The sequence below is a fragment of the Phalacrocorax carbo genome, chromosome 1 (genome assembly GCF_963921805.1).
Source record: "Phalacrocorax carbo chromosome 1, bPhaCar2.1, whole genome shotgun sequence".
Classification (NCBI taxonomy): Eukaryota; Metazoa; Chordata; class Aves; order Suliformes; family Phalacrocoracidae; genus Phalacrocorax; species Phalacrocorax carbo.
In genome coordinates, this window is record NC_087513.1 from 25,215,022 (window position 1) to 25,242,056 (window position 27,035).

Here is a 27,035-nt window from a genome sequence, read left to right on the forward strand (position 1 = left end):
ACTGGCGTGCTTTAGCAATGGCTAAAGGTGATAGCTTGGAAAAACATTAATCAGAGTCAGCTATTTAAAGTCAGATCTATTTTTTTTGGCAGTTTCTGCAGGAAAGTTCATCTCCCAGCCGTCAACCATGAAGATTCTTAGCTACCTCCTGGTTTACCGGAGGTTCCTGCTCATTGTCCTCACCCCACTGCTTTTACTTCCACTTCCACTTATCATCAAAACCAAAGTAAGTGACCTGCTTCGAGATGTAATTATTTTGCACCTGTATGTCAAGCCTGAGATTCCCAGATCCTTTCAGAATCATAGAATCATAGAATGGTTTGGGTTGGAAGGGACCTTGAATAACTTTATGATGTTTGCATTGTGGATTCTTTGTTTTTTTTTTTTTGTCTTGGTCAACTCAGAGGAGTTGCATAGAAATATGGAGGAGACAACAGCTTTAATATAAGATTCTGTGCTGGTTACATGAAATTCTGAATTAAGTGTTTGTTTTCTTGTTCAGGAAATGTTTTTCTCCTTTAACATCATCTAGACTACCTCGAAAATCCTGTCCTTACTGTTACATTTTGGCCACTTTTAAACAACTGTGTATGACTGACAATGGAGATGAAGTGTCAGAAAGACAGCTGCAATTACCTTTTTATTTGATGAGGGATTTTGTTAAGATCATCATATATTGTGTTGTCTGATAGCAAATGACTGGAATCAAGGATCTGAGAAATTCCCTTTGGTTCCTAAATAAAGCAAAGGTTATGACAGGACACCCTAATTTTAATTTACTTGAAATAAATTCTTCTGACATTCAATAAATCTTGTAACAACTCCAGGCTAATGAAACAGCTATCTAAAAATTTTGTTAGTGGTTCTATTTGGTTACAGCTCTAATGTCAGCAGAATGAAATGGAATTCTCCTGTGATGTATTATGCAGGATGTATTATACATTATACAATACATGAAAGTCCAGTTCAGAAGTCCTTGCACCACACAGTGGTTACAGAGTAACGTGCTTCACATTGTCTCACATCACAGTTTCAGTATTGCAGTTTCCTCTCTGTGAGGAAATTAATGAGAAATTCTTAATGCAGTAGGACTTAAGTGAGATGAACATTTGCTAGGTGATAAATTAATTGACACTATCAAATTGTTTCATACATAACATGAGCTTCCCCTGAAAAATAAATGCTAGCCATAGCTGACTGACTTGGATTCAACATTGTTGGTTTCCAGGCAGAGGTTCCCAGAGCCATTTCATCAAGCTGTTTCTTCCCCAATACAAACCATCTCTGCTGTTGTTGAGTAGTTGCATGCCCTAACCAGTGGCATTAAAAGATCTAAACCATTTTACTGTAGAACAAAAATATAAATCAAAACTACACAATAGAGGCTTCTAGCATTCTAGAAGAAACTAGGATCTCTTCATCTCTGTATTTGTCTGTGGCAGCATTTTACAGGCAACGCTGAAGTAAATTCTCCTGAAAAAATCCTGTTTTCCAAGAGTTTAAATAAAAGGCACTCACTAAAATTACAAGTCTTAAAAACAGCTGTTCTTGTCAGTCTTGCACAATGCTTTTTACATTAGATGATATCCTTGCCTTATTGATGCTGATGACAAAACTTCATTGATTAGAGGGGAGACAAAATTTGACCTATTATTGACTGTGACTACTCCTAGGGGTTTAAAGGTTTGCTTGCAGCTGCAGAATGTTTGTGATTTGTGTTAATTCATGGTCTGAGAATGAGGCAGAATGACCTATATGATTAATTGTCCTTGAAGGAAAAGGCAGCTGACTTTTTTCCCACCTTTCATAAGTGGTAGAATTTAAGCAATTTTACTATCTTTTAGAAAAAAAATCTTTAAAATTAATTTACAGACTATGTTTCATATCTTAATAAGATTGTCAACAACAGACAATAAGTACCCCAAATTCAGGTCCGTTTACTCATACTTGTTCCAGGTGGGGGGAATCTCTTTACTGACATAGCTGGACCTTTTACAATTGTGATTTTTCTCATGGATGATCCACTCATATTTTTGTTGGTGCCTTTTGTATTCTAGGAAGCAGAATGTGCATACACGTTGTTTGTAGTTGCGATCTTTTGGCTCACAGAAGCTTTGCCTCTGGCTGTTTCAGCTTTGCTCCCTGCCTTTATGTTCCCATTGTTTGGTATAATGGAATCCAAGGAGGTAACCCTTTTTTTCCCTCTCTATCTTATTAGCGATTTCAATGATAAAATCTCAAAAGAAAGAAGCACGTAATGTTGAAACCTGATAGGCTGTTCCATGGATTTACTGAGTGCCAATCACAGTAGGACCACCTCAAGACTTGCATACATGCTTTGACCTCAGGGAATTGTTCATATTTCTTTAATATTTTTTTTTCTAGACTGTGATTCAGTGCTTAGGTACCAGTTGATGGGAAAATGCTAGATAGATATAAAATATCCTTAATGTTACAGAAGTGAGATGACACACTAAAGAGCCCATGTGCAAAATGCTGAGTATACATCTACATGTCAAAGAGAGGACACAACAGATTGTCATGTTGCATGTTTAATGTTGCTCATTTACCTGTTGGATAGATGACTAAAATAATAAAAGCAGCATTTCATTGGTGATTTGGTTCATATGTGAGATGTGACTGACGATCTTAGGTTGTTAATATCGTAAGCCTTATTTTTCATTTTGTTTTAACACTATGCACTTTAGTGCAGTTACTCTTGCATCATTTGGTTAAATGAAATTAACAGTTTCAATTAAATGAACAGTCTAAACTTAAGCCAAAAACATTTCTCGATATTTATTTCCATATATACCCTTACCAAAATTGTTTTCATTACACTGATAATACCAAAAAGAAAGTTACCATTTAGTTAACAAAATATTTTTTGTTGTTACTTCAGGTGGCATCTGCTTATTTTAAAGACTTTCATCTGCTTCTGATTGGAGTAATTTGTTTGGCAACATCAATAGAAAAATGGAATTTTCACAAAAGAGTGGCTTTAAGAATGGTGATGCTGGTGGGTGTCAACCCTGCATGGTATGTGTTACACAATGTCTTGAAGGACAATAATACTTGCGGAAAGCTATGTATTCCAGCAATAATTGCCTACTGCTTTTTCTGTAGTAGAAATCCAGGCTTTCTCTTCTGCTGAAACAACATAGATATTTGAAATTATATGATTGATTTGTAGGTGACACTTTTTTTTTTTTTGCTGAAATCCTAATTGAAAGTTCCTTCCAGTAATTCTGTTCATAATAAGGATCCTTCTGAACAAAAACCTGATGAATTTGTGAATAATGCAAAGATGCTGTTTCTTAATGGTGGTAGTACATCACATACCTGATGCCTACAACTGAAAACCTGTGCTACGCTTATTATTAACTTGTAATTCAATACCATTTGCAAAATTCTAGACACTTCCCAAAAATACAAGAAGAGTTCAAATACACAGTGAGGAAAAAAGCAATAAAATTAAAGATGTAGTGGGAAAGGAAAAACACATTAAGCACAATGTCTTTATTATGTTTTTTGTCTACCTATGCAGAAAATATCAAAAGAATAGGAAGTTCCCCAGCTGGATGAGGTGATGAGGGAAATGAAATCACACACTCTCTACTTACTTACTATGAGCATATATTTTATGAAGTGAAAACTCTTTTCTTTGCTTGTTTTACAAACTTGCAGAAAAGTCCTAGGCCCACAGATTCATCTGTCAGCACACAAGTAAGGTGGCAGATAAGATCTGTAAAGTGAGTCTGGCTTCCCAGAATACACGATGCTTATGACTCCTTGTCAGGAAGCAGACAGTGACAGGAAGTAGATGTCAGAAAAATAGAAACTCCAGGTCTAAAAAAATGAGATGCCTGTTAGATCTAACTAATAAAACCCCATGGAAATGCTGGATTATTTCTATTCCTCAGTGATTTGTCTGTCCTAATTTCAAATGTCACACATATTTTGATTTTTTCTGCATCTTTTGACAGCTGATAGCTTTCTATTTTTGACAAAATGCTTCTTATGTTCTTGTTCAACTGCCTCCCTTTAACTTTAGCTATATTCTTGAGCTATGCTGTTTTAGTTATTTCAAATTCTCTTTTTTGATCACTCACCTTTTGGCTGAAATCTTGCAAGGGACAATACAAGTGGATGGCATACTGTGCTAATCTGAACACTGTGGGGGAACTTGCTGTGGACATAGAAACCCCAGCCAGCTGCTGAGGATACCTAGAGCAACTCCACAGACAGCTTTGTAACCCTGAGGAAACAGTATCCCTCATAGCTCTCTGAGCACTATCGCATATCCTGATCATGACAAAAGGATGATAAGATTATGATAAGATGATCTGTGAAGGAGAGGATCCTCCCACCTCTCAGCATCTGCTGCTCCCTAGCTGTGCCCACTGCAAACTGATGCATGCTGTTCGCTGTGTACGGCCCTCCTCCGCTACAAGGAGTCCCCAGCCAGCCTGTGCACATTGGAGCCTCATCCGGCCCAAGGCAGAGATATCATTGTAGGAGGTTTCTGCGTTAGAGAGCATGGGGGATGCAGCAGTGGAAGTAGAATAGCAGGAGTCTTCTGGATTCTGCATTCTGCATTTTTATGGAGAAACTGGCTTGTAACAGAAATAGTGTGGCCAGCAGGAGTAGGGAAGTGATTGTCCCCCTGTGCTCGGCACTGGTGAGGCCGCACCTCAAATACTGTGTTCAGTTTTGGGTCCCTCACTATAGGAGAGACATTGAGTTGCTGGAGCGTGTCCAAAGAAGGGCAACAAAGCTGGTGAAAGGTCTGGAGAACAAGTCTTATGAGGAGGGACTGAGGGAGCTGGGGTTGTTTACTCTGGAGAAGAGGAGGCTGAGGGGAGACCTTATCGCTCTCTGCAACTACCTGAAAGGAGGTTGTAGCGAGGTGGGTGTTGGTCTCTTCTCCCAAGTAGCAAGTGATAGGACAAGAGGAAATGGCCTCAAGTTGCATCAGGGGAGGTTTACTTTGGATATTAGGAAAACTTTCTTCACCAAAAGGGTTGTCAAGCAACAGGCTGCCCAGGGCTACTATCCCTGGAGGTATTTAAAAGACATGTGGATGTGGCACTTAGGGACATGGTTTAGTGGTTGACTTGGCAGTGCTAGGTTAATGGTTGGACTTGATGATCTTAAGGGTCTTTTCCAACCTAAATGATTCTATGGTTCTATGAGTCCCTAAAGGCCTCCCATCATTTGAGCTATGCAGTATGGTCTGCAGACTAGCAGGGAAAGGTTAATAAGTCTATGCAACCTGCAAGTACTAGAATGAGTAATAAAACATTGATTGTGCGTTTCATATCAAAGAGTGACTTTACAGTTGAATATAAATGGAGTTATCATCCAAGATTCTATGCAGAATACTTTTTAACAACACCAGAGGGAGAATAATGCAGAAAAACTGGAGCTGAACAGGTTAGGGTATATTTTATTATTTTTAAAATCAATTTTAGAATTACTCATTAGAGAACACCACACGGTACTAAATGGTCACCTGATCATCAGTCCTTCAAATGCTGGAAATTTATGATTAACAGTTTTGAAACCTGTTACTTAATTTGCCTTGGTTTTAAATCCTCTTGCAAGTTGTATTAAAATTATATTTCTCTACAATTAATTCTCTCTACTGAATTCATATTCAGTGTGCTTAGCCTGACCAGTATTTTCTGCATAAAACTTTCTCCTGAAAACACAATCCTTCCCCAACTTCCATCTGAGAAGCTAATAATAAACTGTGTAACCTTAATGGGTTTTCTACTTCTCATGACAATTTGTGTTGAATCAGGTCTACCACTTGCAGGTCTGCAGATCATTTCATCATTATGCAATTAAAAATGCACAAAGAAAAGACAATGTGCCCCTGTTAAAAAAAAATCAAGTCTGAAATGTTGCTATTAGCTGAAACAAAAGGTTATGAGAGGCATTTTGAATGGTTTTTTTTATGTAATAAATTGTTGCTTATATTATTTTTGGTATAAAATCTTGTCTTGGTGTGCTGGGAAATCCTTACAGTTTTTGTGAAGTTTTTGATCAAGGCTAGCCAGAGACCTTTACAAATTGCACAAATGACTTGTCAGAAAACGCTGCAGCAAAACAGTCCTTCCGCTCACAGTTGTTCTCTTGCTGTGATGATGTGGCAGGTGTTTAATGACACTGCCAACACCTTAGGACAGGAATTCTGGAGGACTACTCTCATTTGCAACTCCAAGAGATGCATTAAAAATTACAATGTGGCCTGTATTCTAAGTTTACTGTCCAACTTCACCAGCTATGACATGGAATAGTTTATTTTTTTAGTGTAAAACTCGAGTGTCTCCAGTCACTGGTGCAATTCAGGGCATTGCATCGGTGCAATCAGGAATTGAGATGCAATTCCTATTTGTAGTAAACCTAGCATAAGCTGTGCCAAGACCGGGCTAAGACATTGTAAAGACCTTCACTTTCCCATTTAATATCAAATGTGATGTTTATTGAAGCACAAATAATCCCTACACCTGTCTTGGGGCTCTGATTAAGAGCTAAGTTAAGTACCACTTATTGAATTGTTAGTATTTCTAGTATTTCTTCCTATAACGCCTGGACTGATCTCTAAAGGACCTACAGGCTAGGTGATAAGTCCAGGGTTTTGACCTAACTTGTACAATACGAGATTAATAGCATTAACAGTAAAGCCATTTTAACTTGTGACATGCATGGTGGTCTTTCTTCAAAGATGATTCAAATATAGTATAATTCTGGAAATAGGCATTATTGCTTCTCTTTCAATTTATAATATATTTGATCCTTTAACTCTAAAATACGATAATTTCAGTGTCTTTGATCAAGAAATTTTCAAATCATAAATATTCTCAGAGGTCAGCCACAAGCTTTAAATTTTCAGTGTTTCCTACATTCAAGCTTTCTGCTGAAAACACTTTCCATTTATGTTAAATAGAGTGGTGATAGGAGGTGTTGCTGTAGCATCCACAGACTCTTCTTTCCTGTTCCAGGCTTACACTGGGTTTCATGGTTAGCTGTGCTTTCTTGTCAATGTGGCTCAGCAACACCTCTGCTACTGCCATGGTGATGCCAATTGTAGAGGCTGTAGCTCAGCAGATCATCAGAGCTGAAGCAGAAGTTGATGCGCTGGAGATGTCTTGCTCTAACGGCTCCATAAACCCGGCACTGGAGCTGGACGGTAGGCACACGGTGCAGTTTGTGTCTTTGCCCACCCTCACTCTGCAGCAGAGTAAACGCCATATAAAATAAAGTTGAATGGCTAGGGAATTACTAGCATGGTTGCACGCTTAATTGTGAGACTTCTCTTGGATTACTGTGCATGAGGTCTGTCATGTTCACACAGATTATTTAAATCTGAACAGGTGCAGCATATGGCAGTTATGTGAGAGGAGGGGAGAAGAGGAGAGGCTGGCTTGTTCAGCCTAGTAAAATGTCTGAAAAGAAATATAACTACAGGCTGTTAATACAGTGGGGGTTAAACTTTAGCCAGAAAACAGAGCTCTGTAAGCTCTAGGGTAGTGTTGGGAGAACAAATTAATCTAAACTGGTTACGTTCACAGTTGGATTGTAAATTAGAAAGATTTCTCATTAGAAGATTCAGATTCTGGGGAATAGGAGTCGTGAAGGAGTAGAACACAACTCAGCTGTTTTTAAGATTGGCACTTGTAAATGTATTCATGGGATGAAGTGGAGTGATTGCATGGAATGGGATGTGCTTATGAAGCCTTTCCAGTTTTGCTCCCTTAAATACTTAGCTGTCTTCGCATCAATGTCTTACAGAAAATACAGGAGAATGTGAAAGCAGTGACTGCAAAAAGAACGAAAAACAAGTTAATGGGTAATAGTGATTCATTTACTAAAATCTGTCCTAAGAATTCATCTAAATGGAATATCTGCTTATTACAATACATACTTTTGTTTTTCCAGACATTGTGACAACAATGTGGGTAGTACCGTGTGCACAATTGAAAAGGAAAACGAAAAAGAAAAGAAACAGGTACTTAAGGTGTCTTTTTATTATGCAGGCAATGTGTGTAACTTAGTTTTAACCTAAATTGCACTTCTGTGCAACACCTAACACGGCACAGCCAGCAATGAAGCTAGTTTCATGTAAATAAGAGATATATGTATTGATATACATATAGGTACAGTATGCTTATGTAGTTATTTCATTATTGGTTTTGTGCTCCCAGTGTGTGTTACACAAGTTAAACCAACCTCATCAGAGTACAAACTCTATATAACAGGTGTGTATATACATCAGGATGTATAAAGGAAGCTCTTGGGTAAAGACTGAGACCACTCAGGAAAAGGACTTTGACTCTCCCTCCTTTTCCCTTGCGTGAATAATTGTAGTATCACTAACAGCAAACCAAACCACGCTGCATACAGCTATATTGCCAGCAAGTTGTGTGGCTCTTCTGGAGCATCCTTAAATCCTATTTTTGTGCATGGTGATGTGCCCTTCTTATATATTAATTGGTGTATATTCTTTCTAAGCAGAACCTACCACCTGCTGAAACAGGGAAAAAAAGCAGAGAGGACAAATACAGTGGGATTTTCAAAGTGATGAGCTTATGTGTTGCTTATTCTGCTACCATTGGAGGGCTGACCACAATTACAGGAACATCAACTAATCTGATTTTTGCTGAGCACTTCAATACGTAAGCGACTATCTTAAATTATTTGTATTCTTCTTAATCCAGAATTTTAACTATTCTTTCTTAAGAACTCACATGGGTCCCCAAAAATGCACTAGAAACCTTACCCTTTGATTTGATATTACTTGTTTCTATTACTTTCTTTGTGTTATTTTTTTGTTAAAAAGATAAAATGAATTGCACAGTTGTATTCGTCTTACACCAGGAAAGGCTATAAGTGATCATCCAACACATGCAACCAATGACCATTCTTTGGTTAAGTAGTACTTTACTCTTTGAATAGCTCCATGGGAAAAGATGGGATTATCTGAGGAGGAAGACACTATCCAGCATGAATATGACAGACACTATCTGACCTTAGAGGACTGTTATTCATTTCTAAGTACAGCAGTAGCTAAGTTCGGTTCTGCTTAGCAAAGAGCTTCAGGAGACTTTAAGGAGGTTATGCTTAGTGCATTTTTGAAATGAAGAATTTAGGTCTGTTAATCAAAGAAGAAGGAAGTAATTTCAAACCAGCCTGAAACTTTGCATTCAGCCTTTGTTTTGAGGTTATTAAAAACATTCCTTAATATTCTTTTTATTTTCTAAATAGAACTACTGTGAAAAGAAAATCGGCAGATTTAATTCCAAAGCTTTTGAAAAATCAATAGTTCTTGCTGAACTTTTTTTCCTTCTGCAAACTACTCATTGCCAGAAATATTCCTGCTCTAATTTTAAAACAGAAAAAAATAAAGCACAATCCTTTTATTACCCTCTGCCCACTATTCTGTATTGCACACAGCAACATGGTGAAAGTTCAGTTATTGATAGATTTTCTTCCAACCTGTGTTCCATGAATAGATGAAATTTGGCTTCAACATGCTGCTAAAGAGAAGTTGTACAGTCTGTAAATCAGCCTGTGCTAAGAGAATAGTAACAGTGGATACAGTATGGAAGTTCTGAGAGTACCTGTTATTGGGGCCGAAGAACTACACAGGGCAGACTATGGCATTATAAGTCATTCAGACTTAAACTCTTAGACATATAAGCATTTCTGGTTCAAGCAGGCTTCACACTCAGGAGCCTTGAAGAATCCAAGATTGATTACTAGGGGTAAGACCTGTTCTTGTTCATTTCCCTGAAGTTGTAGGAAACTTGAAGAAAACTGGCTTGCAGCTGGTTTTTCAGTTTGTCTTAGCTGTTAACAATCTTTTCAAGAATGCACAAGCAGATTGTTGTTCTCTCCCCGGGTCTTCACCCTCTGCTAGGAGCATGGGCAGTACATGGAGCACTGCACATGTGATCCAGTTTTATACCCCACCAGGATTTTGTCTAATCTTTACCCAACCACTGAGCCTAATCCTTAACTTAAGATGAAACTACCACCTAACTGTGCAAATATTTTTATCTCTAACTGTCTTGCTCCCCTTCTCCTTAGAGGTCTTGTTTGTATTTATGCCCTGTCTGAAGTGGGAATTTACCTGTTAGCATGATTTGGACGCATTTGCAGTCTACCTTCATGTACCATAAGCATCTGAAGTACAATAATTCAGCAAAAGAGCTGTACATACAGTGCATTCCTGGGTTTTCCACTCAGTGACAAAACACTTAAAATGGCACTGTGAAATTAGTTATTCCTGATATCTTCCCAATTTCACTATTAAATAAGTTGGAATTAGTGTTTACAGTTCTCTCCTTTTCATTTGTCATATGAAAAGGAAACTGGTATACCTGTGTTATACCTGTGTGTTGCTGGGAATCCTCACCCTGCTGTTGGTTTAGGACATGCAATATCCTGTGTTCCACAGGGCAGAAGCAAGCAGTGGAAACCTTGATGCAGTGCTAAGCATCCCTGCCAGTGAGACCAACTTCCATAAGGGCTCCCTTTCAAGACAGATTTGTTACTGATCCTCTCAGGGTCACTCTATTCATTCTTTAATTGTATGCAAAGAGACACTACAATGCAGCATCTAAAATATATCCATCTGAAAAAAAAAAAAAAAAGAAAAATAAGTATTGACTAACCCACCAAGAAGTTGTGTGACCAGCTAGTAGGCTAAGCATTAGTCTGCTCACCACTGCCCATAAGATACCCAGAAGCCTTTACTGGCCAAGAAGGCATCAGTGAGGATGAGATGGGTTGGTCCTCAGTGCTCCTGAAACAGACCCTCAGTGATGCTGGGTCCCTCTCTTCTGACTCCATATGTTTTTCCTTTAGTATATTATGCCTTTCTGTATTGGTATTTTTCCTCTTTAATCCTTCAGGCTGCTGCCAATCTCCTTGTTATCCCACATCTGCAGTTCCACCTGTCTAATCTTACATAGCTCTGCTGTAGAGACTTTCTCAAAGCTCTTTCCCACATGAAGCAGTTTCTTCAGCACTGCAAGCCAAGGTTCACAACTGGGCCATATTAGAGCAGGGCTGTGGATCCTAGGAGCACAGGCAGCTCCCCCCCAGGGTGAAGGGAAGGTTGTGGAGAGATCAGAGGGATAAAGGGTTACCAGACAACACTGTGTCAGGGAGAAAACTGAGTTCTTCTATGCTTGAGGAAGAGTAAATCCTATGATGAAACCTTTGGTTCTCCAGTCAGGCTCACTGACAGGTTACTCAATTTCCTGAATCCTGTTCTGGTAATTGACTTTGACCTTCCAACACGAAGAATCAAACTTTGCCAACATTACATTATTTTCAACTTAAGCAATGTTATAAAAGTCATAAAAGGAATAATCTTATCTGGATTTGTTCTATGAACCAAATTTGTTGGCATTTGTAGTGTTTGCCTGGATAGAGTTTATTGTTATTGGCACTGAATCACTGTAAAATGGGGATTATTAAAATCAATCATACTTTTTCATTTTCCAAAGAGAATAGGTCTAGAAAATAAATAGTTCAGTGTGTCCTGCCCATCCTTGCCTCAGGCAAGACCCATAGCAGATAATCCAACAATAGCAGATAATCCACCCAGCACTATAAAACAGATGATTTTTAAAATAATTTAAATTAATTGATCATCCAGTCTACCCAAGGAGTATTTGCTCTGGAGATGAAGAATGCCTAACTTTAATATTAAGATTACTAGAAATACTTACATATATATTCAGCCCTGCACAAACTTACTGCGAAACCTGACCACAATAAATTAACATTTGATACTGGAATTGACTCTTTCAAGTGCTTCTTCTGTTGCTTAGTAAGGAATTATCACACATAATTCAGGAAAGATCATAAACATTTTAGCAAGTGATGAAATGCAGATGCCAGTTTTTCCCTATCTTGGAATTCATAGATTCAAAGATCAATGAGGCCAATCATGTAATAAAAGTTGAACACCCATGTAATCAGTAAATTATCTATACTAGCACAATGCTTTTTCTTGTTCCATTTTCACTGTCTCATCACTATGTACTGTTGCAATTTAGAGCATCACCTCAAGAAACGGGTAGGACTTTTGGTTCAGTCCTGCTGGCATTTTAGTTGCAATATATGTAAGCATCACACTAAATACAGATCAGTCCTACAATTTGCACAATACTTGAGAAAGCATTTATAATAAGCATTTACTGCCTCAAAGACCTATGTATCCATCAGATTTACTTTTCTTCTAACAAGGCCTGAAATACAAAAGATTGGCTTATAATTGGAAAGGGTCATTACAGTCTCTGTCTGGACACTATTATTTCCCTCCATCTGATTTTTGCATCAGGGAGGAAGGCTGTTCAAGGAGACTAGAATTTTCTCACTTTTAGCATTAAAAGCTCTCTCAGTAGAGCTGGAGGAGCTCAAAGAAAGAATAACTTCTGTTCATAAAGTAAATTGGAAAACAGGATTCATTTACCTGGCCTTTTTGCCTGTCTGGCATCTATCTCATTCAACAGTAAATTCATTTCTTTCAGAAAACCAAAGCCCATTTTTCCTTTTCTTAAATGCACATGACAGGAAGAGCTCTGGTTGAATGGCCCACATCTGTAAACAGTAGATTAAGACAACCTCAAAGAGACAAGGTGACTGCAGAGACAATCCACTTAACAAATGAACATTCCTGCCTTTCCTGGTAATCAATAATAATAATATTGGTTCCAATCGGTTTTGAATCCCTTATGGAACTTTAAACAATACAAGTCTCAATGTTGTCTCTACTGTTGTCTTTGAAGTTCATTGGAGCTTGCTCATTGTTCATTTTTTCTTGTGCTAAAATCTCCTCTCAAAGAACTGCTTTTCTTCAAGTTCTGTTTCTTTGTAGGCCTAATGGTCCTTAATGCTGTGAGTGGCCCCTCCTTGCTTACTGAACTCAGGTTAGACACACCTAGATTGGTGTCAGATCCCCAGACCTGTTGCTGATCCAGTGCTCAAATAACTGGCACAGATAGTGTCTGTAGTGGTCATGATGATCAGGAACAGGACAGGAGAGTAAGGGAAGAGGACGCTGGAGGCCACCTCATGCTGAAGTCAGCTGCCAGCCAGAGCCAGTTTCTTGCAGCAGGGCTTTCTGGTACTTTCACAACTCTTCATTCCTTTGCAAAGCTCAACTGAACAGTTTTTTACTTTCATCCAGACGTTACCCAGATTGCCAGTGCATCAACTTTGGATCCTGGTTTATCCTTTCCATCCCTATCACAGTTATTATTCTGCTGCTCTCCTGGGTCTGGCTCCAGTGGCTTTTCCTTGGGTTTGAGTAAGTAAATGTTGTAATCAATAAAACTAAAGGTTGATGATATAAGAGATACTTTGTACCAGGAGTAAATATTGCGTCCAAGTTTAACAGGCTCAATGTAAGATAAAGTAGCAATAAGATAATGAAGCAACACTGATTTTGCATCCTTTATTAGTATGGTTGAGTCTCTGGATGGTACAAGAATGTTCTAAAATAAGGATCCTTGACTACTCAGCACAAAGTGAAAAGTCCATATGACAAATGATGATACCCGTTCCTTTAGAATATGCAGACATCATCATTAAATGGTGCACGTGTGCAAGACAGAAGAATACTGAAAATTTTTACATTTTGGTCTAAGACTGGAAGATTTATAGTTAGGATTTTGCCTTTCTCTGGAGTCAGGGAATGGCTTGAATACTTGAGCAATATCTGTTTTATAAACTGGATAACTGTATTTGTAAATGTGAAGTAAAAAACTCCCCCTTTTCCAAAATTTATATGCAGTGGTATGGTGGAACGTTTTTCCCCTCAGAGCTTGTGCTTTTAAGGTTTTGGAGAGGACAATACTTCTTTGGGCTGATTCTTCAAAGCCTTGTTCTCCATAACTTCACTAACCTCTGCAAAGATAACAACGGGGACACCAGTCTTCCACAATTACGTAGCTATGTGTGGTGCAAGACATGAAGAGTGAGACTGTCTACTCTTAAGCAGACTTAAAATCATCCACGCTTACCACTCCATATATGAACTTATTGTTTCATTTTCCTTTATTGTTTTGATAATGTTCTTTTCAATACTGTGTAAGGGTCTTATCCAAGAATGAAAACCTAACTCGCACCAAATAGTCTGCTGATCAGTACGCAGGCTACTCATGCGATGCAAACTTTTTCAATACAAAGTAAAGCAAAGTCAGAGATGACATTCATTAAATGGCCAGGTCATGTATTTGGCTGTTTCAATTAGTTCCCATTATTTCGTCCTTCCTGGGCAAATGAGCTAGTCAATAACAGGACACATTTTGTTGCTGCCTCTGTCAATCTCCCGTTGGGCTTTGTCAATTAATTCCAATATGCTCAGTTTGGTGTACAATAATTAAATGGGAGATACTGCATTGTAAAGTGAAAATTTTACTTTTGTAAAGTGCTATTGGTAACTGGAAAGGATGGAGGTTTTTTTTCTGTGTACACTGTTAATTCATTGTTCAATATTGCTGATTTACATTCCAGTTTCAAAAACATGTTCAAGTGTGGCAAGAAGAAAACAGCTAGAGAAGAGGCCTCAGCACAGGTGGTTCAGGAGGAGTACAAGAAGCTTGGACCAATAAGGTACACCAAACTATAAATCTGCAAACACGAGCAAGTAAATCCAAGTGTGAATTCAGGAAAATGTATAACCCATTCTGTTTCTGTTATAGCTACCCAGAAATTGTTACACTTATCCTATTCATTCTAATGACTCTGCTGTGGTTCACCAGAGATCCTGGCTTCATCCCAGGATGGTCTTCACTTTTCCCAAAGTAAGTCATCTTTTTGATACACCAACAAGAACTTTACTGTGTCTTAACTACATACCTTCTTTTCTTCTCAATTAAAAAAAAACAAAAAACTTTCAATACTTCTGAAATATTCCAGGCTGAAGTTGTTGAAAAACCTTTTTAGTGTACACAGAATAGGTAAACACCAGCAATGTCATAGACCTATATGTGCAATATCTGAAATGTGCTAAACCTATTACACGATAAAATTAAGTGCCTCCTTAGAGGGATTATGCCAAGTTTTTCATCTTGATCCAGTGAGGGAGAATGCATAAAGATTGATGTTACAATATCCTACTTCCTCATCAAACCTACAATTTCAAGAATAAATCTTTGGTTAGAATTTTTTGATCCACTGCCCTTAGTGACAGCCATACTTGTATGCGTACCGGCCAACATCCCCTGCTTTGACAGCTCTAATTAATTATAAAATTACCATCTGTTCATACATAACTCTCTCAATGTCACAGTTCAACTAACCACCAAAAAGCCAGGAACTATTACATTTTTTTTCCCTTTCTGCTGCAGCTTGGTTTTCAGTCCCTTCCCCAGGGTCACCTAGAGTTTATTCCCTAAGAAACCAGTTACTCTTGCAAGTAATTACTCTTGTAATTACTGTAATTTCAGTTCTGTTCTGTGCTAAAGGTCTGAGTTTTGCTCTGAAGTACTAAGAAGTAGTTGCAGGATTGGGAGGAGCAGGGCTTTGTGCTCTTTAGGCCCTTCTGGATTTAACATTTGCTACTGGATGGGTCAAAGGTCAGTGCTAGACTTGGATAGTAATTTTTCATTTTGTTTTCCTGTGTGTCTGTCATAAATGACATGAGAACGTGCATCCATCATGCCTCCTCTCTTTAAATATACTCCCACCATTCATACACACATGCACCCACGCACTAGTGCTCTGTCAGAAAGTCTGGTAGGGGATATTACAACAAATAACTGTGGCCCTTTAAAGATTTAAAGTGAAAATCAAAATTATTTTCTGTAAAAAATAGCATTAAATAATGCAATAAAAACTAAGATTATTTTAAAACTATTTTTTAATTATCCAAAAAACTACAAAAGAATTTTTTTTCCTTTATAACAACAGCAGAGCAGATGATCATTGTCTCACATGAAACACTATATTGAAGGGGTTTTGGGGTGTTGACCTAATCAAGCAATCAGCCAGCTAAGCAATCAGGCTGGCTTTGTTTCTCATTCTTCTCCATACTAACATTCAATGCTCATTGAGCACTGTTTAACAAGATACATCTGATACTGAAAAAAAGATGTTATAAACAACCTTTCAGATTTGGGACTTATGGTTCAAATGGATTATTTCAGTCCAGAGATCCTATCTGAAGTTGTCTGTTTACTGTTGTCTGAGGATTTTGTTCACTGGCAGGGAAAAGCAGAATATTCTCATAATAAGTGTAGTTACCTTATTCTTATAATAAGGTTCTGCACAGGGATGTTACTTTGTGGATGCCTGCTAATGTTTTCCTTGGAGGGAAATGCAAGCACGTGTTATGTCACATTAGGCTGAATCATGTCATAATTTGGGTGAGGTAACCTGAAGAGAAACAAAGTTTGTGTTACTGCCTAACAAAACCTTTAAGGGGAAAGAAAGCATTTCTTACTATTTAGACCTTGCCTATTTCTAGATAGCTTTAATTTATCAGTCAATTGCATTAATTGCCATAAACCCAGGCAATTGGGTTTTTACTTTTCTGAGCATCAGAAGACTTCTCAGCCAAGATACATGAGTGGGGCAAAGAGCCAGCACAGGTACAGCTGGGAGTAGTAGTGAGCCATCTTCTTTAAAGAAAACAGAGAAGCAAACAGGAAAAGGACTTTTGTTCTGTCAATGGTTACATCGCACACATCACCACGATGTCCAAGAGGCTTCTAGCAGTGCAGGAACTGCGGCTTATATCTCTTCTCACGTGTTACCTATAGCCTCTGCTACAAAATTGTTCATTGTTTTGGATTAAAGTATACTGATAGGCATGTGCACAGCTTCCTTAAATTTATGTTATAGGAGACAACTGTGAGGAAATATTCTCTGCCCTTAGAAACCTAATTTCTCATCAGAAACCTCATAGTACTTGCTTTGCACAGAACCTTATCCCACAGTCTCAAGCCAGCCTCGGGGAAGTTCTGTCACCTGCACGGATGATCTTTGTCCTTAGGAAAAGCTGCAATGTCAGAACTATAAGTAACCTTGAGGCTCTCTATGGCCAGTGAGTAGGTCCTATTAGGTGTGATTCACCACACCAGACAGGACTGTCAGTTCATTTGTTCTAACGTGTTTAAGATCAGAAGAGCTACGAGATGATCTCCAGAGGTCTCTTCCAACCCCTACCATTCTGTGACTCTGTGATCCTGTGTTCAGCCTGGTATAGTTTTATTTTACTAGAACATGAATTGTCAGAAAGTAACCAGGCTTGATTTCAGGGTAGCAAAATGCAGGTTCCTCAGATTTTGGAATTTACCACTTTCCTTGGTAGTCTGTTATATAGTCATCTCTGTTGCCAAACTAAACATGACAAACTCATACCTCGTTTTCTGTCTGAAGATAGCTTCCAGCCATCTGGTTTTGTCTTTCCCTGCTGCATTAAAAACTTTTCTGTGATAGGTATTTTAAGGATATAAGTATCTGGTTTAATTAATTTACATTATAAGCTTTGTTTTGACAAACTAAATGGAATGTTCAAAGTTTTGCTTCAAGAAACAAATCCCCGTCACTCTCACCAGCCATACTCATGTTCTCAACCCCTTGTGTGCATACTCACAAGTTACTGAATACCCCTTTAAAATAAAAACACTGATTTTTTTAAAATCCCAGCAGAAATATTGGTATCTAATGATGATATCTCCCCACTTTTTAAGGGCTACTTTTTGAAATGTCAGACGATTTTTAACCCATGTATGTGCTGTATCAGTATTGGGTAGAGCTCATTTTTAAGCAGCATTATCAGATGTCTTTCAAGTATACATTACCTTTACCAGTTAATTTTTCTTAAGAAAATTTTGTAAATCTCTTAAAGACTGATCCTTTATTGTCCTGCCGTGTGCCCCTGTTATCTCCCTCTGGAGGCAGCAGCAGGATGTTTTAATGAATGTTGCGTAACACTACAAAGAGCAGCACAGGGTAAAAAATGCCTGTTTCCTCCCCATCTGTTGACAGCACAGGATTACACATCATTTCTGCTACAACAGTTTCCTTCCATGTCCTGGCCTGATTCCAGGCTGTAGGGTATTAGCTTCAATTAGAGCAGTTTCAAATTGGTCTTTGGCCAGGACTTTATGAATCTTATAAGAAACAGAAAGTTCAACACTGGGCTGCAGCTGGTTATAGCTGATGTATGCAAGGTGGTCGTCCCTCAAGCTTCCTCAGACTATTGCTTGAGTATATTTTTCCTTTTTTTCTGCATAGTTTATTCCTTTCCTTACTGCCAATACAAGGCCACTATGTGCTTTTGCCCACATCCCTGCTCTCTGCAATGGTCTCATTTGGAGTCATTGTGAGAACTCCTTAATCAACAGCTTTTTTGCTTCCTTATAGGACAATCAGGTTTGCAGTTGCAGATTATTTATATGTATAATCAATAGGCAGATTAATTGTGGAATGCAGATTACAAGCAGGTAAATGTTATATATGTAATTGTATTACTGCTTGGATAAATGGTCTTTCAAAAATGTTTATCTCAAAATTTGATAATGATTAAAAAGCTTCTGTTTGGAATGGTGCCATGTTATTCATAACAGTTCTACTAATGGTAGGATGCTCTGTGTGTCCCAAGCAGGTTTTCTGAGAGCAGTCTTTTTGCGTCAGGAATACTAACTTTTTGTGAGCAAAAAATTACACCACCGTAGTTCAACAAGGGGACGTGCAAAGTCCTGCCTTGGGGAGGAACAACCCCAGGCACCGGTACAGGCTGGAGGCCAACCAGCTGGAAAGCACCTTTGCAGAAAAGGACCTGGGACTCCTGGTGGACCCCAAGTTGAACTTGCGCCAACGGTGTGCCCTTGCTGCAAAAAAAAAAAGAAAAGGGTTAATGGTATCCAGGGTTGCATTAGGAGAAGTGTTGCCAGCAGGTCGAGGGAGGTGATCCTTCCCCTCCACTCAGCACTGGTGAGGCCACACCTGGAGTGCTGCATCCAGTTCTGGGCTCCTCAGTACAAGACGTGGGGAGAGTCACTGGAGAGAGTCCAACAAAGGGCCACAAGGATGAGGAAAGGTCTGGAGCATCTCTCCTATGTGGAAAGGCTGAGAGAGCTGGGACTGTTCAGCCTGGAGAAGGGAAGGCTGTGAGGGCATCTTGTCAATGTTTAAAAATACCAGGGAGGGGGCAAAGATGACAGAGCCAGGCTCTTCTCAGTGGTGCCCAGTGACAGTACACGAGGCACAAACTGAACATAGGGGGTTCCTCCTGAACGTCAGGAAACCCTTTTTTCCTGTGAGGGTGACCGAGTACTGGCACAGGTCACCCAGAGAGGCTGTGGAATCTCCATCCTTGGAGATATACAAAAGCCATCTGCACATGGTCCTGGGCAACTGCTCTGGGTGACTCTGCTTGAGCAGGGTGGTGTTGGACCAGGAGACCTCCAGAGGTCCATTCCAACCATAACAATTCTGTAAAGAAGCGGCTGCGTAGAAGAAAGTGGCAGCATGAATTGTTTCTGTATCTAAAGCTTGCCTGCCTTCAAAACTCCTAGCAAGTCTTAAAAGAGTCCAGGATAGGTTCCTAGAGGAAGAGATTTTCTGCTTTTTAGACCCAGTGCACCTGGTCCTAGGCTAAAGGTGATATATAAGCAGAACCCTCTACCTTAAGAAACTATAACAAAATAATAACTTGCTTTTTGAAAGTGTTTTCTGTGCTAACAGACAACAGGAAGAAGGAGACAGAATATATTAGAGAACCACTTCAAATTCTATGGCAGCTTCATTTTGTAAAAGTGTTAGCTAAAACTATGCTGGTTGTGGCGTCAGTGTGCTATGCACATTAAGGGTTTTTTAATCTTACCTAACACTGTTGTTGAAGCAAAGCAATCTACCAGATTATACAACTGCAAAATGTAACTGGGAGAAGACTTTTCCCTTTCAGTGAAAAGCCCTTGTTTAATATAAAACCTTAAGTTGCTGGGACAACCTGCTAGGAAGTTTGGCTTGGACCTACTGTAGCTGCATATGCAGAAAAGCATATGGTGTGAGGCTGAGAGGACAAATATATTGGTATATTGGTTCAGGGAAAACTTACAGAGGAACTTATAGAGAATAGAAAAAAAATAATAGCAAAGGTTAAGAAAATGCTGGGTTTAACTTTCTTCAACAAAATTCTTATTCATTTGAATGACCATCTTTACTGAAATAAGACAGACTGGGATATGTCACCACCTAACAATGTGTAACAGAATCAGATGGATGTGTTAAAACAGCCTTAGACCTCAGGTTTTTATTTCACCTGATCTTGGGGCTACTCTGTACCAGTGAGAAGAATATTGGATCAGTTTAAGAAACACTAGTGCAAGCAGTTCTCAGGCACTGGAAATGGTAAAAATAAACATGGCCCTCGTGTCTATGACCCTAGTAGTAGCATCCATAGGAGGATGATAATAAAGATCTGCTGCCTTCTCTTAGCTACAAAAGCATCATCTTTTGTGGGTATGCACAGTGCTCTAAAGGCCTTTTGGACTGAATCTATTACCAAGCATTTTAAATTTACTAAATTTATCATTGAACTGTGAAAATTAGTTGTTTAAGCATCAGCTATTCCCAGACATTCCCCTCCCCCAGCTTATTTCTGTGTGACAAAATAGCGCAAGCTTACTCAAGATGCTTATTTATGAATTTAGAGGGCTTGCATCTAATATTTCTACAGATGTGGTGAATTGATGTTGGCTGGCTGCGAGATGCCCACCCAGCCACTCTCTCACTGCCCCTCTTTAACTGGACAGAGGAGAAAATAAAGTCAAAAAGCTCATGGGTTGAGATAAAGACACCAAGATCCCTTACCGTCACAGGCAAAACAGACTTGATTTGGGGAAAATTAATTTAATTTAATCCAATTAAAAATAGAGCTGGATGGCAAGCAAAAAAGACAAAAACTAAAACATCTTTCCCCCACCCTCTTTCTTTCCAGGCCCAACCTCACTCCTTCATTCCTGACTCCTCTACCTCTTTCCACCACACCAAGCGATGTAAGGGGTGGGGAATGGGGATTGTGGTCAGTCCATAACAGCTCCTTTCTGCCACTCCATCCTCCTTCTCACTCTTTTCCCCTGCTTCTCCTGACTACATATATTTATGTGTTTTTTTTTTTCTTGTTAAATTCTCCTTAGGTATAAAGGCTATGCTACAGATTCAACAACCGCCTTAGTGATAGGAATCCTGTTTTTTATTATTCCAGCAAAAACGTTTTCTAGGACTTCAAATGGAGAAAACAGTTGAGTATATTTTGATGTGGATTGTATTACAATGAGTTATCTAAGACGCAACCATAAATATAAGTTATTGCACTTGTTAGAGGAATGTTGTTAAATACTAATGTTACAAGCTTAATACAGCATAATATCTTACTGGGTTATAAAGCATTCCTGGCCTGGAAGTCAGTGCCCACAGTTAAGCAGTGTGAGCGGCAGGAGCTAATGCTCTGCATGTCCCTGCTACCTGCAGCCCACTGCCACCAATGGAAGCCACCTTTCCATTGACTGTAATTGGCTTTGAATGGGACGGCATGGGGCAGGGTTGGGTTTATTTTTTGAAAATGATACTGCTAATTTGAGGTACTCTATAAAATTCAACACAGTAAATGAGTCCATTCTCATTTAATTTTTCCCTTTCAAAATGGAATTTACCCTGTTTAAAGCATACCTCCAGCTTGTCCTCTTTATGCATTCAATTCTGCCACTGAAATCAATGAGATACGGGGGTTCACAGAGAATGCAAAATCAGAACATAAATGAGTCTAAGTGAAACAGTATTTTCTCAGCAATCTGTCTGAATAGTGCAGTTTTATTGAGTAAATTAAACTCATTGATATCCCATAGCTATCTTCCACAGAGGGAAGGAGGGGAGAGGGGCCAGTACTCCGCTGGTGGAAACTGTTGTAGCTCTATTGTCTTCAGGCTGCGACAGTTTTCACCAGTTAAGGATCTGTCCCAGAAAGTGCAAGTTGTTCACGTCAAAGATTTTCTTCCTGTTATAATGATGAGATTTTGCCTTTTAATATTTCCCAAGTACTTCCTCAGAGAGATTATTTCAAGATGTTTTTCAATATGTTTTTAAATGTTGGTGGGGGTTTGGGTTTGGTTTTTTTTTTAATTTTTTTTTCTCCAGCTGTTTTTGGTTACACTCCACTGATTACTTGGAAGGAATTTCAGTCATGCATGCCCTGGGAAATAGCTATTCTTGTTGGTGGCGGGTTTGCACTGGCAGACGGCTGTGAGGTAATGCAATTTATAGAAGATACTGAACAATTAACATGACCCACATCAGGAGCAAATCAGACATGCAGTGAATTCACAGTTATTCCCTCATTTTAGCAAGCTATTCTGTAGCAATATTGAACATGAAAATGTGACGAATATTCAAGATATTTAGAAAGCAGGGCTTTCTAAGTCTTCAAAGGCTATGCACAATGATGACTACTGTTTGTTATTTAATTTGAACCTGGTGGCGGTAGTTGTGTGGACACACTGTTTCCAAAGCCTTAGGGTTAATATCCCGTGTCACTGGGGTACCTCCCACACGGAGCCCTGCTGGCTACTCCAGTAAATTGAGCAGGTTTGGGCCCAAACTCTGGATATTAAGCCTGATTTATGCATATTACAATTTTCTGATTATGACTCCTCCAAACACCTCAGAGGTGCACGTATGTATAATGGAATGTAGTTTGTATGCGTTCCTATAGGACACCATTGAATTACAAAAATGTGCTTAAAAACATGTAGGAATATGGAAAATATTTCAGATTTTTTCTCTTTTACACAAATACTTCACAATTAGCAGATGAGTAAATTCCTGTTCTATACCATTTATTAAATTTTCTTTTCAGTAATTTGTGAAACATATTCATGTTGTCATATTCCTTATGCAGGTTTCAAAACTTTCTGAGTGGGTAGCAAGTAAATTGACCCCTCTAGGATCATTGCCGTTGTGGCTGATTATCCTGATATCATGCCTTATTGTCACTTCAGTAACAGAAGTGGCCAGCAATCCAGCAACCATTACAATATTTTTGCCCATACTATCTCCTTTGGTGAGTATAACACAGGTTGTTTGTAATCAGAAACTGCTCTATCATCCATGTAATAATACAGCTGCTCAAAGGAGTAATTTTTTTAAGTCTCCATAAAATACTTCACGCAATTTTTTGCTGTTCTGTGTTGTGCATTGGGTACTTGGTTGTTTTGAGGCTTTCTTATAAGATATGCTGAACATTCAGTAAAATTATGTAAAAGTTCAATAGTCAAAAATCAACGCTGTTATTCCTATTTGCAAATAGTCAAAGCGCTTAAAAAGGACAGCTCTCTTAGTGTTTCTTCAGGACCACATCTTCAGCAAAAAGGGTTAACACTGCAATTTTCAAGCTGTCACCAAAGAGGAAAGGGCTAATAGATGTGCTTTATATGTAACTCTCATTTCTTCTCTCCTTAGCTGAATTGTGTCCTTTCTTCTCATCATTATCAAAATGCCATTCTTTCTTCTTCAAATATTACTGATCATTTTCTAGTCTGCAGATTTTCCTCTCGGCCAGCCTAGATACATACTGATGCCCTTTCCCTCTCTTAAAAAGAAACCTCAGTCCTCACTTCATTGAATCTCTCCTATTTATTGTATACAAAGTCAACTTTAACGACTTTCTTGCAGTGTTTTGCTTTTAGTGCTTGTGCAGTGCCCACACTATTTGCAATAGTCTTATTTTATGCGCTCAACTACAATTAGAAACACCAGGTGTGAATTTAAAGTTCAGTAGCTATTCTGTATTAGAATCACCTTTTCTCCTCTGAAGCATTCACAGATATAACCTTAAAAATGAGTTATCAGAAAAGGTTATTTCTCACTGTTTAAACTGGCAGTTATGTTCACAGTTCACTTGTGTTAATATAATGAATTTGTATTTATGTATTTCATTTTACAAATGTGTCCCTTTACAGCTGTTCTTTCTCTCTTATTTTATGATAGGCTGAAGCCATTCACGTGAACCCACTTTTCATCTTGATACCTGCTACTTTTTGTACTTCCTTTGCATTCCTGCTTCCTGTAGCCAACCCAGCCAATGCCATTGTATTTTCGTATGGTCATTTAGCTGTTACGGACATGGTGAGCTTTAAGCAAAACTCCCTAAAGGGGATTTTTAGCTTTTTAAAAATGTTCTTCAGTATCTTGATGTAAGTTTCTCCTTTCTTTGTCTTCTCCTTTAGGTGAAAGCTGGTTTGGGCATTAACATCATTGGAGTTGCTGTAGTTATGCTTGCAATTATGACATGGATAGTGCCTATATTCGATCTCTACACTTACCCAAGTTGGGCACCAATCATTCCTTCTACAAATAGCACTGGGGTGTAAAAAACAAAATAATCCTGGGGATTGGTTTGGATTGGTTTTGTTTCTTTTCTTTTCCACTGACATGTGGTGAATCACTTAAAATGCTTTTTGTCACCACAATAATAGGGATCCACATTACTGTAAAAACCATATTTCACTGTCCCAGAGACTGATGATCCAGTCTGAGAGTCTAATCAGGAAGAGTGCTACACTTTCTAAATATCATAAATTTAGACCAAGTTTCTGATCTAGTTCAGCCCGTCTGAATTTTTATATGTTCATGTTATGAAGGAAAACATTAATGTGCATAGCCATTATCACTGGCAGTTTGCCCCCATTCTCAGGGTAGTGGAATATTGAGATTCAGCTTTTATTATTTCAAATACTTTTCTTAATATTACTTTTATTATATTATGGGGTTTGTCCAAGAACATACTGTTTTTCTGTTTTCTAGATTCAAACACTGTTTGAAATGGTGTTGATCACAAGCAAAAGATCAGGCAGGGGATTGTCTTGAACACATAGTTTACAGGTCTGTCAAAAATGCACAGAAAATGGAGAAGAGCAGCACAGCCACTTATGCAGCACTTTATCTGTTAAGCACCTTGTAATTTGGAAGGAGAATATATACTTAAGCATATGTTTAGTCTACCTCCTTCCAGGACCTCACTGAAATATGTTCCTAGTATTTTTCTGGACAGACATGGATCAATAGATCTGAGTTGATTTGTATGAATAGGGACTAAATTATCATCATACCTCCCTGCCAAAAGTAGAGATATATCCCCTTGATGAATGAAAGCACAAGATAGAGTGCTGAAGACGTGATGCTCAATCCATCAGTCAAGACTACAGTGCATCTTCACCAGGAGGCTCATGATCTCTACAGGACAGGTGGCAGTTTAAGGTTTCTAGACTGTGTTAATGGTTTAAACACAAAACAGTGCAATGTAGTCAGAATGGAAGTTTGGAGTTCAAAGATTTCTTCAAGTCTGTGGGGCTGGACGGGATCCACCCAAGAGTACTGATGGAGCTGGCAGAGGAGCTCGCTAAGCCACTCTCCATCATTTACCAGCAGTCCTGGTTAACAGGAGAGGCCCCAGATGACTGGAGGCTTGCCTGTGTGATGCCCATCTACAAGAAGGGCCACAAGGAGGATCCGGGGACCTACAGGCCTGTCAGATTGACCTCGGTACCAGGGAAGGTTATGGAGTGGCTCATCTTGAGTGAGCTCACCAAGCATGTGCAGGACAACCAGGGGATTAGGCCCACTCAGCATGGCTTCATGAAAGTCGGGTCTTGCCTGACCCACCTGATCTCTTTCTATGACAAGGTGACCCGCCCTAGTGGATGAGGGAAAGGCTGTGGATGTTGTCCACCTGGAATTTAGTAAAGCCTTTGGCACTGTCTCCCACAGCATCCTCCTAGATAAGCTGGCAGCTCGTGGCTTGGATGGGCGTACTCTGCGCTGGGTAAAAAACTGGTTGGATGGCCGAGCCCAGAGACTTGTGGTTTAAATCCACAGATTTAGCAGATTTAGCTAAATCCACAGAGCTAAATCCAGTTGGTGGCTGGTCACAAGCGGGGTTCCCCAGGGCTCAGTGTTGGGGCCAGCCTTGTTTAATATCTTTATCAATGATCTGGATGAGACGATCGAGTGCACCCTCAGTAAATTTGCAAATTAAACCAAGTTGGGTGGAAGTGTCGATCTGCTGGAGGGCAGGAAGGCCCTACAGAGGGACCTTGATAGGCAGGATTGATGGACCGAGGCCAATTTTATGAGGTTTAAGAAGGCCAAGTGCCGGATCCTGCACTAGGGTCACAACAACCCCACGCAATGCTACAGGCTTGGGGAAGAGTGACTGGAAAGCTGCCAGGCAGAGAAGGACCTGGGGTGCTGGCTGACAGCTGCTGAACATGAGCCAGCAGTGTGCCCAGGTGGCCAAGAAGGCCAACAGCATCCTGGCTTGTGTCAGGAATAGTGTGGCCAGCAGGAGCAGGGAAGTGATCGTGCCCCTGTACTCGGCACTGGTGAGGCCGCACCTCGGGTACTGTGTTCAGTTTTGGGCCCCTCACTACAAGAAGGATATCGAGTTGCTGGAGCGTGTCCAGAGAAGGGCAACAAAGTTAGTGAATGGTCTAGAGAACAAGTCTTATGAGGAGAAGCTGAGGGAGCTGGGATTGTTTGGTCTGGAGAAAAGGAGGCTGAGGGGAGACCTTATCGCTCTCTAGAACTACCTGAGAGGAGGTTGTAGCAAGGTGGGTGTTGGTCTCTTCTCCTAGGTCACTAGGGATAGAACAAGAGGAAATGGCCTCAAGCTGCATCAGGAGAAGTTTAGGTTGGATATTAGGAAAAATTTCTTTACTGAAGGAGTGGTCAGGCATTAGAACAGGCTGCCCAGAGAGGTGGTGGAGTCACGATCCCTGGAGGTATTTAAAAAACATGTAGACACGGCACTTCAGGGCATGGTTTAGTAGACATAGTAGTGATAGGTTAGCGGTTGGACTCGATGATCTTAAGGGTCTTTTCCAACCTTAAAGATTCTATGATTCTATGCTCAAATAATGATGTTTTATATGGTTGTTATGTGTTTTTCACTGTAAGGACTACAGTGTTGCTCTTTTCACCTGTTGGGAAGACCCATGATAATT

The 27,035-nt window shown here is 39.4% G+C and overlaps 1 protein-coding gene across 2 annotated transcripts; it reads left to right on the top strand.

The window, feature by feature from the left end:
• Window positions 1–106: 106 nt before the first annotated feature.
• SLC13A1 (solute carrier family 13 member 1) lies at window positions 107–26,256 on the top strand. 2 transcript variants are annotated; one of them, XM_064446409.1, is made up of 15 exons: window positions 107–226; window positions 2,058–2,186; window positions 2,903–3,039; window positions 7,011–7,198; window positions 7,801–7,858; window positions 7,948–8,017; window positions 8,521–8,684; window positions 13,214–13,333; window positions 14,542–14,640; window positions 14,730–14,831; window positions 21,177–21,280; window positions 22,174–22,283; window positions 22,934–23,095; window positions 24,022–24,159; window positions 24,261–26,256. In XM_064446409.1, exons 1-15 carry the CDS (start codon window positions 128–130, stop codon window positions 24,402–24,404), a joined length of 1,824 nt encoding a protein of 607 aa, XP_064302479.1. In that variant the 5' UTR covers window positions 107–127; the 3' UTR covers window positions 24,405–26,256. The 2 variants fall into 2 exon arrangements, with proteins under 2 accessions (XP_064302479.1, XP_009512258.2); XM_009513963.2 differs by having other exon boundaries at window positions 8,524–8,684.
• Window positions 26,257–27,035: the final 779 nt, after the last annotated feature.